At 49.7% G+C, this 19,938-nt stretch overlaps 1 protein-coding gene across 1 annotated transcript in view; it reads right to left on the reverse strand.

Moving 5' to 3' along the window:
• Positions 1-19,938, reverse strand: part of TENM4 (teneurin transmembrane protein 4) — a 2,614,134-nt gene that overhangs the window by 364,259 nt on the left and 2,229,937 nt on the right. The window contains exons 13-14 of the mRNA XM_032488752.1: positions 9,286-9,573; positions 4,668-4,937 (exon numbers count right to left, since the gene is read on the reverse strand). Coding sequence (XP_032344643.1) covers positions 4,668-4,937; positions 9,286-9,573 — 558 coding nt within the window. The remainder of the gene's footprint in view (positions 1-4,667; positions 4,938-9,285; positions 9,574-19,938) is intronic.

The following is a 19,938-nucleotide window of genomic DNA, read 5'->3' on the forward strand; positions in this document are numbered from 1 at the left end:
TTTCATGCCCCCAAGCCTGGTCTCCGGCAATTGCCTCCGCGGGGATGCCTTTCTCAGATCCCTGGGGCTCAGCGCCATCCCCACTGGCCTTCAAGCCCAGGTGCCTAGTGAGCAGAAAGAAGGAATGAGCCTTTGTACCCTAAGGGCAAAACGAATGGCTCCTTTTGCTGTCATCTCACAGCTCTTTAAACAATTAATATTAATAGCTAGCATGAATTAAGGATCAACACCGCTTGGCAAATGCTATATAGTACAGGCTTCCGGCCACACTTCAAGGAAGAAAGAGGACATACTGTCTTTGTACTTTGTTATTATTGTGGTAAAACATACAGAACCCTTTTAACCATTTTTAAGTGTACAATGTGGCAGCATTAAGTCCATGCATGTTGTTATGCAACCATCACCACCATCCATCTCCAGAACATCTGCATCATCCCAAACTGAAACTCGATACCCATTAAACACTAACTCCCCATTTCCCCCCTCCCAGCCTCAGTGATCACTGGCACATCATTTTAGAAAAGAGGAAAATGTAGCACAGGACCTAAGGGGGCTTGCTTGAGGTTTCAGAGCTGGGACACGACACAGACAGGATTTGAGACCAAGTCTCCTGGTTAGACTTTGGAACCACCTCCTTCCACCCCACTGCATTGCCAGCTACACCTCCGCTACAGGCAGGGCCGCAAAGCTGTCACAGCTCCCCTCTCCAGCTATTCATCTAGATGCTGGATTCTAGAACAATGCCTGCCTGGCACACAGAGGGAGTCCGGCATAGCTATAGAACAAACCACAGAGGGAATCTACTGAAGAGATACTGTGTCAACCTGAATGGAGCCCAAATTGCAACCTCTGCTTTCTAAAAAGCATTTATCAGATGCCAACTGTGTGCCTGGCGTGAGGCCAGCTCCTCCTTGCTGTGGCCCCATCGGCAGGAGAGGCCTGAGGCCTGGCTCCGCCTGATGGCCCTGAGGGGTAAGATTTGTGTTTACATTACCCAGTCAATCCTGTATTTATTTTGAATATTAAGCAGTGACATAAAAGCTGCTGACATTAACCTTCAGGGGCAGAAATTGGCTTTAATGGACCTCATAAAAGTTATTATTGATGGCAGCTACGTGCAACATCACCACGACCTCAGCAAAAGCCTCCACCACTATCAATACTGTTGACAATTACTATTGAGTAATGCAAGGCTGGGCGTGCAGGCAGAGTCAATGCTCTTGCGGCTGGAAGCTGCCAGGGGTCATGCCTTTCTGTTCTCAACTGAGAGTCCAACACTCTTGCTGGCTCAAACGGAGGTGGGCAGAGAGCTCAGACTATAGCATCGGAAAGAACTGAGTTCAAATCCAAGCTTTGATGACCTGCTGAATGACTGGTTGTACAGTCTCTGGAAAGTCAGTTGACCTTTTGGGAGCCTCAGTTTTCCCATCTGGGAAATGGGAATGCCAGGGCATTGTCATGATGATTAAAGGCAATGGTGCATGTGCAGTGACTTGATGCATGGGCAGGCCCTCGCCATGGCCTCCCTCTACTGAAAAGTGGCAGCGATGCACTGGCTTACATGCCCAGTGGGGTCCAGCCCTGTCTTAATGGTCAGATCTGAGTTCTCATCAGAGAAAAAGGAGAGAGCTGGGGCCAGGAGGATGAATACAAGAGAAAGAGAGGAGGGCAGGGGAGAAAGACATGAGAGTAGGAGGAGCAGGAGGAAGGGAGGGAGAGCCAGAAAGAAGGAGACGGCTGTGTAGAGCCTGGTTCCCTCTCAGCTAGACACACAGCCCCGGTACCCGTCACCTCGCTGAGCCCCAGTCCTCAGTTGTACGTTGAGGTTGACAAGAGAGCTGTCAATCTCCTCAGTGGATAAAGGGGAGCCATTCTTATGGCACATTCACTGTCAGTATGGTACTGTTGTTATTTAGAGCCACGTCTAACAAAGTGGTTAATATAACTTCCCAACTGGGAGCAAGCGGACAGGTGCAGGAGCACCCATGGGAAGTCTAGGGTGGGAAGTCCAGGCCTGGAAGGTATGACTTGTTAGACCCACCTGCTCACCTCCTTTGCCTGCCCATCTTCCCTGAGCACAGTGAGGCTTAGACTGCCGTGGCCATGGTGGAGATGGACGATCAGAAGGAGAGGGTGGTGTGGCCAGGGAAGCAGGCAGCCATCTCCCTGTCCCTGTTATCAAAGGCTAAAGCTCTCCAGGCTCGTTGACTGTGTCATTATCATCCAACAGAGGCTTAATTCAGCTGTAATTCAGCTCTCAGAGAATATACAATAATGTGGGCAGTATGCACCTCACTCTGTCATGACTTTATGGAAAAATGATTATTTGTCACCATGGCGAGAAGCCTTCAAACGAACAAGCAACCCAAGTGCTTTGCTGCAGAGGAAATTCACTACGACTCAGGCTACAAGAGTCAAGATTTTAGAGTTATACAGGCCTGAGTTCAAATCTCATCTTGCTAGCAGTGTGACCTATGCAGGTTTCTTAACCTCTCTGGGCTACAGAGATGGGGATAATAAAAACCTACCTCAAGGAGTTGTAGAGGGAGTAAATGAGATCATACAACCAAAGCACTTAGCATTGTGCTTGGGGGTCTAATAATCAGCAGCAGGTATTAACTATTATTACTGTTATTATCATTTTCCTCTTGTGCAAATGTAAGGACACAGAATCACAGAATCCTAGATCTAGAAGGGCTTGCAGATGATTCTACTCACTTATTCCCCGAAAGTGTTCATTGGAACACTACCACCACCAGACACTTGGGGAATGCAGCATATAAATCCTCCTTGTTAACTGCATGGATATTAGCATATTAAAGGCTCTGACAAGTCCTGCAGTAAGGAAACTGGTGTAAATTCCTTTAACTCAGTGTTTCCTACATTATTTGACCACAGAGCACTCACCTCCCTTTCCCCTCCTTCGATCCAAGTATTAAGATTCTCAGAATACAGGGAATGCTGATTTCATTTTAACTACTGATTTTATAGATGGGACAACTGAGGTCCAGAGAAAGGATCTAGCTTATCCAATGCACCTGCCAGGTCAGTGATGGAACTGAGGTTTCCTGCCCCCTAGTCAGACACCATTTTCTCCATACAGGCCTTGCACATCAAATTCAGTGTGGTGGGGAGGAGAGAGGAGGGGTTCCGGCTGGGCTTGGGTCTAGGTGGGAAGGTGGGTGAGGGAGTGTAGATGGCCCTGCCACAGAGAGGGGAACTCCTTCAGATGGTGAAGTCACGGACCCTTCCCAGGGCTGGTGTCAGGGGAGGGTGACACTGCCAAGCTGGTATCTGGGACCTGCTGCTCCATACCCCTCAAACAGGTGCGAGGGTCCCTAGGGAAAACTCCGAGTTCTCCAGCAGCAGCGATGGAATGAATATCTGCAATTGTGCTGCACCTGATTCTTTTAGGTGATACATTTCTCCACCTGACCCCTGACCTTACCAAGTCTCCTGCCTGATCCCAAATCTGGGACTGTGTCATGCATAACCCACTGGAGCATCCTTTTTAGAGACTAACCCACCTAAGCCTTCACCTCAGACCAGTGTCTCCCTGCCCACCCCAACTCCTCCCACACCTGGGCAGGAATCACAGGATCCTGCATTTAGAGCTGGAGACCAGTAGGGAGCACTGGTGCTGGCTTGGTTCTTCCAGTTCTCGTGCAGATTGCCCTCCTCCACTCCCTTCCCACCTTTGGGAAGCTCAGAAGCACCAGCAGACCCCCTCACTGGACCTGAGAAGTAAAGCCCTCTCCCAGGCAAGGAGGCTGTCCTGTTCTCTGCCACCCTCCCTAAGCCTTTGCTGCCAGACTCCAGCAGGGTCCTCCTCCTCTATGTGAACTTCATCCACAAAGCTGCCCAGAGACTGGCGGGGCACAAGACACCACCAAAAGGGAGATGCCCTCAGCGGCCCGCTGCAGGGCTGTGTCTAACTCAGAGCCCCTCAGAGGTCTGCCAATGAGGTCCAAGAGTAAGGAGGAACATTCTGAAACCCAGCTCCTTTCCTTCCCCATAAAAAGGAGGTATGTGAACACGTTGCCATCTTTTTCTTCCATAGCATTTCTCCGGCCTTGGAAGAGGCGGCTACAGAGATGACAGTGGAATAGAGTCCAGAGCCGGCACTTCCCCAAATCTGCACATGACATCTTGGGAAAGCTGGAGTAAAACCCATGAGTTTTAAGTTACTCCAACATGATGATTTTTGTGTAAAAGCTATCCTCTGATCGGCATAAGGTCCTGGGGGGGGGGGGGGCAGCACCATGGCGAGTAGCCAGGGTGGTTGGTCACGTGCGGGCTAGAGGGCTGTGTGAGCAGGGCTCTGGAGGACCAGGCATTGCTGACGCCACAGAGGACAAGCTGTGGGGGATGGGCAACCCCTGGCCCCTCTGCTTTTCTGGACACAGGCACCTTGTCAGCAGTAACCCTGCCCCTTAGGCATGCTCTAATCTGGAAGGAAAGGGCAGAGACCCAATCTCTGGTCTGTCATCAATGGCCAGTATTTCATGCGACTGTGCAAGAGGCTCTGCCTTTTGACCACTAAGAGCAAAGCAATTTTCCAGCGACTTCACCAGAGCTCCAAGTGATGGAGCAGAGGATCAATGTTGTAATTAAAACCCCAGCCCCACGAACCCCAGTACCCAGCACGGGCCAAGCGGGCCACTCACCAGTCTCTGTGTTCTCGTGCTCCGTGTCGGTGAGTGTGAGGTTGGAGTTGGCCCGGCTGGACAGGCAGGAGCTGCGTCCCGACCGCGTGCTGCGGCCCCACAGCCGCACAGAGTGCTCGGGGGACAGCACAGTGTCGGCCTCCAGGTCGGCCTCGGAGCTGGCCCCCATGGAGTAGCCGCAGTGGGGGAGGCCTATGTCTGTCCGGTACAGGGTTCCGTGAGGGGGTGTCACCTCCCCCAGCCCCAGCTCACGCAGGGTGAAGTTGGCACCTGGGAGGAAAGGCAGGGGAGTTGGATTAGGGTGCTGGCGGGTGGTCTCCCCACCAGAAGCTTGACCCCTACCCCGGGACTCATTCTTGTCCTTGGAGCTCGCTGTGGTATTCCATGTCCGGGCCTTCCCTCTGTGCCCTCCCCATCAGCCCAAACCCTCCACACCCATTATAGAAGGCCCAGTGCAAAGGGCACCTCCTCTGGGAAGTCTCCCCTAATCCTACACCTTGTGCAGAAGTCACTGCTTCTTCCTCTGAGCTCGCTCTGAGAGTTCCCAGCCCTGCTCATCCTGCAGAGCTGAACCACTGAAGGGCCTGGCTCCTCTGCTGTAGATGGTCCCACAGGGTCAGGGACCACATCCTGCTCATTCTGAAATCCCTGTGACTAAAACTCAAGCCAGAACCCAGCACGAGCTCAATACAGATCTGCTAAATTGGATGGAAGGCTTCAGGTCTCCTCTTCCAGTCCAGGGAAGGCCAGCCAGCAAGGAGCACTCCCAAGCAGCGCAGAAGCCTCGTCCATGAGATGTCAATGGCTCCCCAGCCAGGTCAGGAAAGCCTGGAGTAGTAAAGTGTAGAAGATAATCCCTGGCCCAGATCCTGAGCCTTGCCCAAGGAGGGAGGCTCCGCCTTCTGCTTGCTCATGCCAGGTGGGCTGTGACAGAAGTCAGCAGGCTCTGGAGTAACCCTGGGATCCAAGCACATAGCCAAGGGTAGGCTGCTGACAGGTCTCTTGAGGACCAGGGAAGGCCTAAGTCCAGGAAGACATGGATGAGGGGGGTTCCCTCAGGGATCAGTGTTTGAGGGACAAAGGGAATACTGACTTCCATGGGAAACACAGCCTTGATGTTGGTCCTGAATATTCATTCAGGGTCTATTTGGGGACAGCTTCTCCTCCTCCGAGTGTTTGGGGGGATGAGGAGTGGGCGGATGAAGACACTGAGGGTCACATTCCGGTTAACCCACTGTTCTGGGAGATGGACTTAGACCAGCACCAATCCAAGCTGTGCTGGGGCCTCAACTGATGTACAGCAATGAGCAGGGCGCGGAGCTTGACCTTACAGAGCTCACGGTCTAGTGGGGGAGACACAACCCAAACCATGATTAGGGGTGAAAGTCCAAAGTGGGAGGAACCCAGAGAGTGTTCTGGGAGCACACAGGCAGAGGGTGGGGTGTCTGGGTGGGAGCTCAGAGGAGAGGCTTTCGGATGAGAGTAAGTGCAAAGGGTGGAGTAGGGGGAGAGAAGAGGTGGATGCCTGAGCTTTGAAGGATCCTACAAGCAGGGCCAGGACATAGGAAAGGGAGAAGGAACCGGCAGCCAGGTAGGAGGAGACCAGCAGAGATGGGCTCCTCTCACCATCGTGTGCATTACTATTACCAGTAACCCCTGTGCTCCCCGAGGGTCCTAGTCAGCTCTGTGTCCAGCACCCATCCTGCCTGGCACAGAGTAGGTGCTCAGTGAAAGCTGGTTAAATAATTGGACACACACACTCTGGTTGCACTCTGGGAGAAGGGGAAAGGGATAGGGAAGGTGAGGGGAGAAACCAGCTGGGACACCTGCTGAAGGGAAAGCTGTGAGGCTGGCAGCAGGGGGAGGGGTGGTTCATGCTGGCACAGCCTTGGCTTGAGGTTAAAGGTATGAAATCGGTCCACAGTGGCTGGCAAATAACTGATGCCCGGTCTCCCCATCAAGTGTCCCCAGCCTGGGCTCTGCCTTTTCCAGCCCCTTCCTTATAAACACCACCTACCTAGTTACTTAACGGTTAACGGTTAACATCAGCAGGCTGCACAGCAGGGGCTTCTGGGCTCAAGCTCCTAGCTAAGCCAACATTCTCATTGGCCATAGCCAGTTAAATATTTTCAGTATCACCCCTAAATGCCATGCTTTAGTCTGCTCTCCTCTTTTGCTCTCCTCCTAAGTAGAAGAAAACTCCCAATTGGAGCCTCAATCCCCCGGTCAGCTTCCTACCCTCCCCGCACACCACACTCCCTGGCTGCCCCATCTGATGCCCTCTGGTCTTTGCCCACCCTTATCCTGTCCCCCTCCCTTCTCTGCCACCATTCCGCCTGCCTCAGCCCACCTCCCTGCTCCTCGGGGCTGGCCCTCTCAAGGGAGGCCAGTCACATGTTATGAAGAATGACTGCTACATGAAGTGAAAAATCAAATTCATTTGCAATAAACAGCCAGGGCTGCATCGATTTCCATACAGTTTGCCCTGCATATCCTCTGAAGCAGCCAGACTCAGCATCAGTATGAGTGAGCTGAGACAGCCCAGAACTGGACAGATGCAAGGTGAGGGCTGCTGCTAAGGGCTCAGGGATCCTGTCCAGCCAGCCCAGTCCCTATGATATGTGAGTTTAGAAGACTTATTTCATCAAATGTGAGAAGTTCTTGTGATCTGTTTGCTTTAAGTCCCTTTGGCCTCTTTCTGGAGAAGCCTGGATCACGTGTTGACACTTTAATTCGTTCAACATCTACCTGTGCAACCTTAGGTGGGTGACATCTCCCAGGCCTCAGTGTTCTTGTCTTTAAAATGGGATGATAATTGATGACCTGCTGCTTCACAGGATTTCTGATGCTCCAGGGAGGTAATGAGAAGGAGAGAACTTTGTAAACTCAATACTCAAGCCTCCCTGTGAGCTGAGAATGTTTCCTGTTTGTTATTTATGAAGATAAGAGGGGCTCCTTCTGGAATCCCATGTGCTAGGGTGGAATGTGGGCCAAGCTGGGCTTGGCAGGGCTCTCTGAGCTCTAACAAGCATGGGGAGGACAGAGCTGGAGGAAGGCTCTGACACCATTTGTCCTTTCCCTTCACTGAGGCCCAGAGGTGACAATTAGTAGCAGGCAGCATTTATGAAGCGACTGCTCCATGCAAGTGTCAAGCACTCTACTTACGGTCCTTATCAATCCTCCCTCCCCACCCTACAATGAGGATCATCACTGTTATCCCATTGCCCAGGTGAAGACACTGAAGGGAATAAAAATGGCAGAGCTAGAATTCAAATCCAGAGCTGTCTCATGCCAGAATCAGCTGTTAATCATGAAATGGGACACAGCTGAAGATCCTTTTTCTTTAAAGCACAAGAGGCAGCCTAGCTAACAAGTCAGCTTTCACGTGGATCCAGGCCTGTGGGTGAGGCCAGGTAGGCTTCAGGGTATTTGGGGGCATGTCTGTGACCAGCTCCTCCTCCCTCTGTGATCTTGTGTGAATGAATTGTTGGGGCTGTTGTGAGGAGGAAATAACAATGCCAAAATGTATATAAATTACACAGCACAACACCCAGCTAGCCCTGTCTGTGGAAGGGAAGAGGGCCAGGCATGATTAGGATAGGGTGCACGAACTGTCAGAGGCTTGTAGTGACCCGCCAGACACTGAAGAGGGCTTAAGGCTCTGCAGGCAGTAAAACAAGAATCACTGAGGCACCAGGGCAAGGAACATACACTGCAGCAGGTATGGGAATAATGAGCAGTCCAGCAGGGCTGGAGCATGGGTGATGGGGTGTGGAGAAGCAGAGGATAAAACAGTCCAGGGAGAAACTGATTTGGGGAAAGCCCTCTCAGGTCAGTTTAAGGAGCTAATGTGAAGGGCAATGCAGTCATTCCAAACTTCACGTTAGCTGCAGTGCAGAGAATGGCCCAGAGGGGCAGCACTGAGTAAAGACGGGTTGTAGTCAACCCTCCCAGAGATGATGGTGGCCTGAATCTGGACAGTGGCAGAGGGAACAGAGAAGAGGGACGGATGTGAAAGCTATTCTGGTGTAGAATGGATAGACTTTAGTGACTTCTGTGTGTGGAGTGAAAGTGAGGGAATGAGGCACCAGGATATCCCCACATTACTAAACGTTTATGTCTATCTCAGGCGCATCTACCTCTCAAGGTCAGGACAGCGCTCGACACAAGGAAGGTGCTAAGATGTGTTTGTTGAATGAATAAATGCAGAAACAAATAACAAAACTAATAGCTAAGACTTACTCAGCATTTGGCGTCGTCACACTTACCGCTTTAGGTCACAACAATTCAGCGCAGCAGCGACTACTCAGGGCCATCTAACAGGTGGGGACTGAGGCTCTGAGGAGAGCGAGTGCTGGCTCAGAACTCAACCCCAGGCAGTCTGACACGGAGCCTAGCTCCTAACCACCTCATTATGCCCACAAGGAAGGTGAGCACTGGAAAAAAAAAAAAAGAACTACTGGGCAGGCTTCGACCAGATAAAGGTGCCAAACCAGCGGAGAGTTGGTGCTGACCCGGCGTTCTCCACGGGGGCTCGCCTGCCTGCTCGCCTGCGCGTGCGCCCAGGTGCACACCTGTGCGCATGCCTGCCCAAGCCCCGCCCCTGGCCCGCCCTCACCTGCGCGGCCGAACTCCTCGGCCTCCTGCGGCACCATGTCCTTCACGCGGCTGCCGTAGGCGAGGCGGGCGTCCTGGTCGTAAGCCTTGAGGGTCTCGCTGGAGCTGTAGGACTTCTGCGGGGCCTTGCCCTCCTCGCTGTCGGCGGATGAGCTGGTGTAGCGGCGCTCGGCGTCACGGCGCCGGGTCAGCGAGCGGTACGGCTTCCTCTCCTTCACGTCCATGGCCTCGGGCTCGCGCTCCTCCACATCCACGAACAGGGTCCTCGCCGCACTCAGGGCCGAGTGGTCTGGAGCCCAAGAAACCAAAGAAAGGGCGTGAGCTCCAGCCCCAGGAGGCAAAGGCAATCCTGGGTCCACCCCGGACCTCGATTCTCCCTGCAGTGCTGTGGACGAGGTTCCTCAGCCTCTGGAGGTGACGGTGCCGCCCTACCGTCACACAGCCAGGAGTGGCACGGGGGACTTGCACTCGGGGCTTGGAATGATGACTCCTTTCTCTTTCTGCTACGCCGCCTATCCACCGTGAAGATGCCCTCAGCCGCCCCTACTGCGATGGGTATCCAGGAAGCTGACCTACAAAGGCCAGAGGGCACTGGTTTTCCAGATCCCATTAGATGGGAATCACGTGTTTGTTTCCATCAAGCCCCCAGCTGGGACAGGGCCTGACCCAGAACCGGAGCTCCTTAAGAATTTGTAAAATGAATGACTATACTCAGGCACAGGGGTACACACTCCGCATATATTTTCTCATTAAATTGTCACATGTCACGAGATGTTAGTACTGTCTCCAACCTTTTTTGGAAATGAGCCAAGGTATAAATCACTAATACACACTATCACCACCAGATAATTAAATAATGACCTGCTTACCGTCTGTTTTCTTCCACTAATATGTATACACCATGAGAGCAGCAGCCTTACCTGCTCACTCCTGATCTACAGCACAGAAAGTAAAGTCAGGCGCCCCCAATACAGATTTGTTAAATTAGCCAGCCAACCAATCCCCATCTGACAGATAAGATAACTGAGGTTCCAAAACCTCCTTTAAGGTGATGGAGGTGGTTAAGTAACAAAGCCAGGATCTGAAGCCAGGTCTGTTTGGCTCTAAGACCTGAGTTTTTCCTGTTCTGTTATGCCCTGTTGAGTCCCCTCCCTCCCACTACACAAAATGTCCTTTCAGGGAGGCTGGCCCTGACTACCATGCCGAGCGGAGAACTCCCTCACCTCCAGACTAGTCCATCTCATCAGAGGTACCATCTATACCTCCTGCATATGTCTGAGGGTTGCTAGGGTGTCTAGTTGGTGGAAAGCTCCTATCTTCCTTTCTCCTCTTTTCCCTATCTTGGCCCTTTTGCCCTAGACTGACACTTTTTTTTTTTAAGCTGACATGGCACCCTTTTTCTCCTTCCAAATGTCTTTCTTTGGCTCTAGGGTAGCAAACGTAGCCCTCTACAAAAGCCAGGAGGTCAGCAGAATATCCTGCACGAAGTGTGATGAGAGCTCTTACTTGAAATGTTCTACCTTCTCAGTTCTTTCATTGTTCCACTTTTCAGAGCAACATGGGTATACAAAACATTCTACTGCATCACTATCCTATTAGAGAAACAACAGAGCAAGATCTGTCATTAAGGAGTCTCAGTGCTCGGGGTGGTGCCTCTGACAGGGCAGTGAGTGTTCAGTGCCTGCCAACGCTGCCACATAGGAATGAAGGAGGTCTTATGAATTTTTAAGACAAGCTAGAAATTTGGACTTGGATGTAAAATGAATGATTTAAAAATGTTATTCATTATTACATACAGGCCAAATTAAACACACTGATGGGTCAGTTTTGTTCTGAGGGCTAGCGGTTTCCGAGTTCTGCCTTTGATCATGGACATTAGAGGTATCAGTATCCCTTTGGCCTGAGGATGCTCTCTTTCCTCCCAAGCAAGGCCCCAAGGGCCCTCTCCAGGGCAGGTCTTAGCTAGGCACCTATGCAACCTGTCTGTCTTGTGAAAGACTTCTCCAGACCCACTCAAACAGGGCCATGTGTCCTAACCTACAAAGCTGCATCACTTGCTTGGCAAAGGAATGTCTGAGGTTACCACTTGATGTCTCTGGGATTTATCATGGATCTGCTGTAGACTTCCCTCTACATAGTTCTCCATGATCTTCAAGAGTGCAAATACTTGTGACTTTACTGGTGCCTCAAAATAACCACGACGTATATAAGACAAGTAAGTTCACCCCCATTTTATACAGGGGGCACCAGTAACCCAGGGCCATCCTGTTTCTTCCCCAAGGCCATATGGTGAGCTAGTGGCAAAGCCAGCATTACTAGGCAGGCTACAGTGCCTTAGGGTGGTAATTAGAGCCAGTCAAGATGGATAAATGACATTTTGGGGGATTCAATTCTCAAAATACCCCTGGAAATTCATGCTGGGACAAGGGGTTTGACCTAGGATACACAGAAATGAAATCATCTTACTAGGGCCCCAACCCAGGGCCCTGAGCGCTGCCCTCTTGACGCTAGGCCTCCTGGCACTGACTGATAAGACATGTTCCTCTGAGTGCCTGAGGGACAGGACCACAGGGAAGACAGGTGATGAAAACTTCTACTCTAGGATCTGCAGAATCTTTTGTCTGAGCTTCATAATTTGAAAAACATCTTTCATTGTGATCTGATACACCCATTTATGTATGTGAGTGTGTTTATATGTGTGAAATGGAAACCAAAAATTCACAAAAGTTACTGCACAGTGAGCAATATGCTCAGATATTTCCTATTTCATTCTCTTTCATTTTTTAAAAAAAAGCCTGATTATAACTTCCTAAATTTATATCATGATCTAATACTGGCTTTTGACCCAAAGCACAGCTCAGTCTAATGTGGATGAGGATTTATGGGGATTGCTGCCTTGCCTCTGTGCCCTCTGGCCCTTCACCTCTGACCCATCCCTTCAAGTGACAGTAATGGTGATAATAATAACAAGCACTCAATTAATTTTAGCCATTTTAATATTAATTAGTCACTAATAATTCATAATATTAATAGTCATATTAATAATAGCCAATATACTTTTGTTTTTAGTAGCTAATACTTACTGAGTGCTTACTTTTACTGTAATTATATGTGATAACATTTTAATCCTCACTTCACCCCCATGATATAGGTACTAGGATTCTCTGCACATTACAGATGAGAAGTTTGAGGTTAAGTATCCTGCCCAAGGTCACATAGTTCTTGAGTGATGGAGCCACAATTCTGACCCAGGCGATTGAACTCAGCACATGAATGTAACCCCTAGGTGGTGTTGCCTTTGTGGACTGAGCCAGATGAACTTCCTAAGCCCTGATCATGCCATTACCCTGTTTTTGTCCCTCTAGCAGTCCAGTGGAGCCTTTAGGATGAATTCTAGTTTCTTGGTCAAAACTAAAGGCTCTTTTCCATCTGGTCTGCTCACTGAGCCACTTTCCTGGCCATGAATTCTGAGGACTGTACACCTTTGTGCATGCTGTGCTGTTCCATCACAGAACCTCCACCTACCTAGATGGGCTATTTTCACATCTGCATCACCCTTTGACAGCAGTACCCTGAGGGCATCTCCAGTGCTCATGAAATGTCTGCTGAGTAAATGAATGAATAAAACTACTTGGCAGCTACTTCATTCCTTCTTATCAATCTTAAGTAATATAAAATACAGGTAGTTAAATTTAGATCATGTGTACTAGGTACATGTAAGATTGAATTAAAGGCATTGCTTAGATGCACTTTTTTAAAATTTCATAGGCAGCCTCAGTTTTAAGTATGTGTCCAATACTTAGAAGCTGTGTGACCTTGAGCAAGTTATTTAACCTCTCTGTGCTTCAGTTTCCTTATCTGTGAAACAGTACCAACCTTTAAGGTTGTTCTGAGGATGAAATGAATTAATATATGTCCCTGATACATTTGATCCCTGATGTATAATGAGTGCTCAATATTTATGAGCCATTATTATCATTTAAAAAAACCCCACATTTTATTTTTAAAAGGCATGCTTTCAAAGGCTCCAGCTAAGTGTCAGTTATAACTATAGAAGGGAACGTCCCCTCAGAAATGGATGTTAATAAATCTGAGACATATTTTGGCAGTTAAATTGGTGGATGACTATGTCTCTTATCAGTGTGTACCTGTTGACAGAAGACATGGGCTTCGAGGCAAAGGCTCAGTAATTACAAATTATTGACAACACAGTCCCCAAACTCATGGCTTCCCTATTACAAAGCGGCAGCAAGGAGAACATTTGCCTTGCTCTCAGTTCCTTTTTACTTTTTTCCATTTTCATCTTAATACAGCAAGTCAGTAAATATTTACTTTTTTGAACAGATGGGAGATCGGTCATGGTTCACACTCAGATTGGCATTTAATGGAGAGAAAAAGAAGAGATTGGAATGAAAGAAGTGACGGTGAAAAGCTACTCTTGGAGCAAGGGTCTGCAGCACATTGATGCTGAGACCCTGCAGGGGTGGGAGCAATGCTGGGGAAGGGCACCAGCTCAGACCTGCGACCCCCACCCTGGATGGGGGACAGGAGCACCCCCACAGGCTCATGCTTACACACGTCAGTCCCTCCCTACCCTGCTGACCTCCAGGTTCCCTGCTGCCCTTGAAATCCGTTAGCCTGACCCTTCCTGACTCTGCCTCTGCCTCCTCACACTGCCCACAGAACAACCTGCCACCCCAGCCCACCTCTCCCAGACGCACACCCTCTGTTGCTTGCTGAAACTCTTCTTCAGGTGCCTCAAGACAGAGGGTGGTGATAGGAAGAGGGAGGACCATAAAACAACTGTTAATTGAATGCCAACTCATGCCGGGTGCTTCATGCATGCTATTTCTAATCCCTACAACAACTACACAGGTTAGATATTATCCTCTCGTTTTATATTTTCTCTTATTTACTCCTATTTTACAGATGGGTTAACAGGCTCAAAGAGATTAAGCGATTTGCTCTAGATTACATGGCTTCTGAATGTCAGGGTCTAGATCTGAATCAGAAGAAAACATTTAAACCTGAAGAAAAGTACTGCACACCTAGCACCAGAGGTTAGTTCATTTGGTAAATAATTGCTAAGGCCCTCTTCTCTCCCAAGTGCTGCGAGAAATGCACACACGTAACACATAGTGTACGGGGCTCCCTTCTTCTCTCCCTGCCCCCATTTCCCACCCCCCTTCCCCCCGAAGCTGAGTTTCTACCCTGCTGTTCTAAGCCTTGTGTGCAGCTTTGGTGGAAAAGACAAAGTGAACTTCCTGCTCCTTGGAGCTTCTAGACAGTGGGTAGTCAGACAGAGAGAGAGGAAGGGGAAGGAAACCACAGTGGCCCCTAACCTAGGTCAGGTGGGCCAAAGATGGAGGGGCAATTAAGGGACCACTGCCCAGAGAAAGTGACATCTAAACCATGACCAAAGAATGTCAAGTAAAAGTGAGCAGGGCCAGATGGTTTTGAGGTAAGGAAAGAAAAGAAGCCTAGATCTGTGACTTACCTATTTTCTCTGACCTAAATAAATATATTTATTTCACAATCCGGTACACAGATAAGTCTACAAATGTCTAACTGAAAACAAAACTTCCAAAAACCAGTCCTAACCTTTCCTCAAGGATGGAATCTGATATTTTCTATTTTATTCTCTTTGACTAAAACAGAATTATGAACGGTGGCCAACCTACAGTTTGAGGAAGGCCGCTGTAGGTCACGGCTGGGATGAAAGTGGACAGGGCGCGGGAGGCTGGGGCGAGTCCAGAGTTCAGAGAGGGAAGCAGGTTGACAATCAGGCTTAAGAAGTGAGGAGTGAGCAGCCTGGTAGGAAAAATAAAACGGAATTTCCACGAACTACTGTAGCATAAGCAGACAGTAAAATGTAAACGTGCAGGTGGCAGAAAGCCGGGGTCTAGAGATCCTGGGGGAGCGTGTCCTCCACCTAGTTCTCCTGGGCCCTGATGCTTGGGGGGGCCAAGGGCTGGCTTGGAAGAAAGGCAAGGATGTGGGGCTTGGGGAGAGAAGAGGAGATGGGGGAAAGGCTTTTGGTGTTTGGGAGAAACTCAAGAAGCCGACTTGGGCGCTACGCCTGGGCTCCAGCAATACGTATGAGGCACAGGGGCCCGAAGCCTTCACAGGGAGACGCCATCAGACTACAGCCCTGCCCACGAACCTTCACCCCCGCTGAAGCCTCTGGGAAATGGGGGCTATTGCCTCCCTGGGTTTCCTCGCAAGCTCAGTAATGACCAGAGACGAACCAGGAAATGGACTGAATTCCTACTGGACTAAAGTTTATAAGTTTTCCTTAGCATAAGCACACGGTGATATTTTAAGGTTTTTTGTGTGTCAAAAAGGGCTCATAAATAGTTCAGAGCTAAAATGTGTTCTGTAAAATATAAGTCCCGGGCAGTATCTATATATGTGTGTATATAAAGCCATCATAAATTTTTACTTTCCTTAATCCTTCAAATTTGCTCTTGCAAGTCCTTTGTTTTCAACTCCAGTGCGATGTGCAGGTGAATGCCGGGGAGAGAGGCACCTGGTCTGGGCCAGGCACTGTGCTGGGCTACATGCAAACCAGAGAGGCAGGTGCTGTTCTCCCCATGGTACAGATTTGGATACTGAGGCTCAGAGTACCAAAGTGATGCTCAAGTTCACACAAAATGCCAAACCTGGAATTTGGTTTCTCTGTGCTCCCTGTGGTGCCCCCAGAGCACATTTCTCTGACCCTGTCATATTAGGGAACCCCTTGCCTTTTAAAACAGTGAGACAGTGATTATAATAATGGTGGCTAAAGGCAAGGTCTTTACATGCATTACTTCATTTAACCCTCACCAGGCCCCCGAACCATTCTCATTTAAGAGATGAAAGAAACCGGGATTTAGAAAGGTTAAGTGCCTTGCCCAGAGGACCACAGCAAGGAAGGGGTAGAGCCAGGATTCCAACCTAGGTCTGTGTGACCCTTGGGCTCAAGCTTTTCATCGGAACTCATCCTGCTTCTCACACAGGTCACCTCTTACTCTAATTTGTTTAAATGTTCTATTTGTTCTTTCATATTGTGTTTTAAGCAGTATTAATTCTTCTGATGGCTCGAGTTAGCCTCTGACCAGGACGTTGACAGCTTTATCTCCACGTTTCCCCAAACAGAAAGCCAGCACTGTGGGCCAGGGAAAGTGGTGGAGAGTGACCCTGTGGCCAGCCTAGCTTTAGGGACATCCCTAATCAGTGGCTGGCAGGCAGGGGACAGCTGGTGCCACTGCCCACAGAAGTCATGTTGCCCTTCTGTTGGAGGGTTTGTCACAGGTCAGGCATCAAAGGCTGGTGGTTAGTATAGACACCACTTTTCCGATCCCAGCAGGGAGAGCCCCCACCAGAGCAGCCCTGACCCCCCCCCCCCCCAGGGCTGAGCACGCACAGAATAGGGGGCACAGTTGGCCCTCGACCAGCAGGAGGTGTCATGGAGGCTGTGGTGTCCAGATTCCTCCATCTGTAGTCTCCCTCTCCCAAAGCTACCTACCAGCCAGTGATTCCCTTTTACAAATGGTGGCATCTTAGAGTCAGACAATGTGGTATTTATTGTCTTAAGAGTGAAAGCACCATGAAAGGTCCACTGGTTCACATCCCATCGGTTGTTGGAACCTCTTTCGTCCCTCCCCACCAAGTGGTCCCTCTACCCCCAAAGCTGGGGACTTCACTACCTCCAGGGACAGCACTGGCTGTGAGACTGTGCTTCCTGACACAGAGCAGGATCTGCCTTCTTTTAGCCTCCTTCCACAGCCTCAGCTCTGCTCCCTGCGGTCTCAGGAAATAGTTCTAACAATTTACGTGGCAGTAGCCTTCCAGGCTGAAGACGGGACCAGTCTGTGTGTCCCTGAGTCTTCAGACTGAACATCTTTCTTTCGTATGAGTTTCAAGCCTTCACCTTCCCAGTGACCTTTCCCCGGGTTCATCCGTCTCACTCCCTCTTTCCCATCTAACAAGGCTTTATAAGATCCAGGGCGAGACTGGGGGACAGATAGTTTGACCAGATGCAGTCAGAGGGCAGACGCACCTACGGGTGTCTCCAGCACAGTGAACACAAAGAACAGCTGATACAGACACTTGGAGGGCAGAGAGGGACACCAGCTTAGGTGTCTCGAGCTGAGGTGGAAGGGCCAAGCAGAAGTTTGTCAGGGGACAGGGAGAGGAAAGGATTCAGGTTTGTCCACAGCCTCTCACGTGGGGTTGGCTGGAGTCACTGGGAACTTCTTGGTGCCGTCTGCGTGTCCCCCACGTACCCCACTCTCCTGCACCCGACCCCGTTTTCTCTTGGGGCAGCTCAGCTCCCTGGGGCTTTCTCAGAAGCCACACCCACCAGGGCCTTAGGGTGAGCTCTCTGCTGGGACTCGATTTCTCCAGAACAATACCTTGAGAAACAGTATCTTCTGCAGTGCGGCCCCCACTGAAAGGGAACTCTTTCCTTCTCCCAAGAAAACCCTTTTAAGGATCAAGCCTGAAACCCAGATTATTAGAGTGTCAACTCTGTAAAAAGTGCCCAAGGGCCCTGCACAGATTTCTGATTTTCTGTGAATTTGTTCTGGGACCACATTATAGACAATGAGGGGCTGGGAGAGAGTCGGGCTGATGAATCGCACACCCCCTGTTGTGTCCAAGGCTTAACCTGTAATTACCTAGTGCTCCTGTGTTCAGCCTCTACTTTGCAAGGGGGTGGGCTGCAGAGGAAAACCAGCCCCGCAGAGAAGTGGGCACTAGTGTCAGGCTTCTGGAAACAGCGAGACTCTTGGTTTTAACAGTAACTCCCTCGATCCCACAGTTTAACCCCAACTCCCAGATGTATGAAGGTGGCAACTGCTGTGTCCTCCAAGGGCTGCCCATGAGTATGGAGAGGAGAGAGCTGAGGACCGGAGGCTGTGACTTGCTGACAGCCATGGCCAGCAAGTGAAGAGCTAGGAGCCTTCAGCTTCACCTTGTTTCCTTCTACAGCCTCAGTTTTCTCTTCTGCAACATGGGGTGGTGTGGTGGAGAGAAGGTCTCAGGTAATTCATGCCTGAGGTCTGCCTCTGTGTTCCCAGAAACACACACACACACACACACAGACACACACACACAGAAGAATTCAAAGCACTCTATCAAGGGCCAGGGGTTCCATAAAAGTGCAAAGATTGCAAAGCCCCTTTTGGTGGGTGTCAGGAGGGGTGCTGGCAATGGACAAATGTTAGCAAAGGGATGTCCAGGTGGAAGGCAAGGGAGAGAGCAGCGGCTTTGGCAGAATCTCACTCACATCTCTGTGTACTCAAGTCTCAGAGATGGAGAAAAAGGCCCACAATGATGGGAAAAGTCCAACTGCCTGGAGCTGCCACCCTTTCTAATAACTAAAGGCAGATTTAATACATATTAGGGCCCTCTTACCAGAAACTGGGTGGTCAGGCAATTTTTATTTCAACAATTAGCTGCTGTACATCACACAGAACTAGAGATGGATAAAGGCAGGACCAGCCTCTCGTGGAGCCAATTGTGCCCAGAGTCCTACACGCTTAATCAAGCCTTGCACAGCCCCGGTCCCTTTCATCTGAGGCCTCAAAGGACTTCGCCTGCGGTAATGAAACCTCATAAGTGCCATAAAGAAAGGGATCCCCCTTGACAGTCGAGCAAAGAAGAGGAGGCTGGAGTGGAGGGGGGGCAGGGGGCCACACATCTGGGGGACAAGAGTGAGGAAGAAGTCTCGGTCTCTTGAGACTGGGCCCTTTAAGCCTTGGCCTGGTGCCTTCTACCCGGAGAGAGGACAACTGCAGACCTTGTGGCTTTGTTGGTCACCTCCTGCTCAGTCTGGCTCAACCTGCCCCAAACTGGAGACAGTCCAGATGGCCACCCAAAGCCTTTCTAAATGTTGCAACCTGGACGGTCCCTGGGAGGTATCTTTGCTAGATGCATCAATTCAAACACCACTCTCCTAGATTCTTCGAGTAAGAAGGAAACATAAAGGATACAGTGGGCCCCAGCCTCATCTGACACTTGCATTCCCTTGGCGTCCACCTGGACATCACTAGCCAGGCTTTGCTTGACCTCTGATAACAACACTTAGTCTGAACACACTTCATCCCCTAAGCTTGGCCTTAGCCAATTCATTCTGATAGTGAGTTGAAATTTACTTCCTTCAAGAGCCTTCCTGCTGACCCTAACACAAACAAGCCTATTTCCTCCTCTCCAGGTCATGATGTCTAGAAAACAGTGAAGCACAGTGGTTAAAAACACAGGTTTTACATCAAAAGCACCATCTTCCCAAAAAAGGATAAAATTGGACCTCACCAAAACTCAAACTTGTACTCTGTGAAAGACTTGTTCAAAGGGTGAAAACATAAGCTACAGAGTGGGAGAAAATATTACTTGCAAACCATATGTCCAACAAAGGCCTGGCATCTAGAGCACATAAAGGACTCTCAGAACCTAACAGTAAAAAAAAAAAAAAAAAAAAAATTAGAAAATAGCCAAAAGATACAGATATTTCGCTGCAGAGGATAACAGATGGCAAAGAAGCACATGAAAAGATGTTCAGCATTATGGGCCAGCAGGGAAATGCAAATGAAAACCACGATATCACCACACCCATCAGAATAGCTAAAATGAAAACCAGTGATGACTCTGAAGGCTGCAGGGATGCAGAGAA

The sequence above is a fragment of the Camelus ferus genome, chromosome 10 (assembly GCF_009834535.1).
Source record: "Camelus ferus isolate YT-003-E chromosome 10, BCGSAC_Cfer_1.0, whole genome shotgun sequence".
NCBI lineage: Eukaryota > Metazoa > Chordata > Mammalia > Artiodactyla > Camelidae > Camelus > Camelus ferus.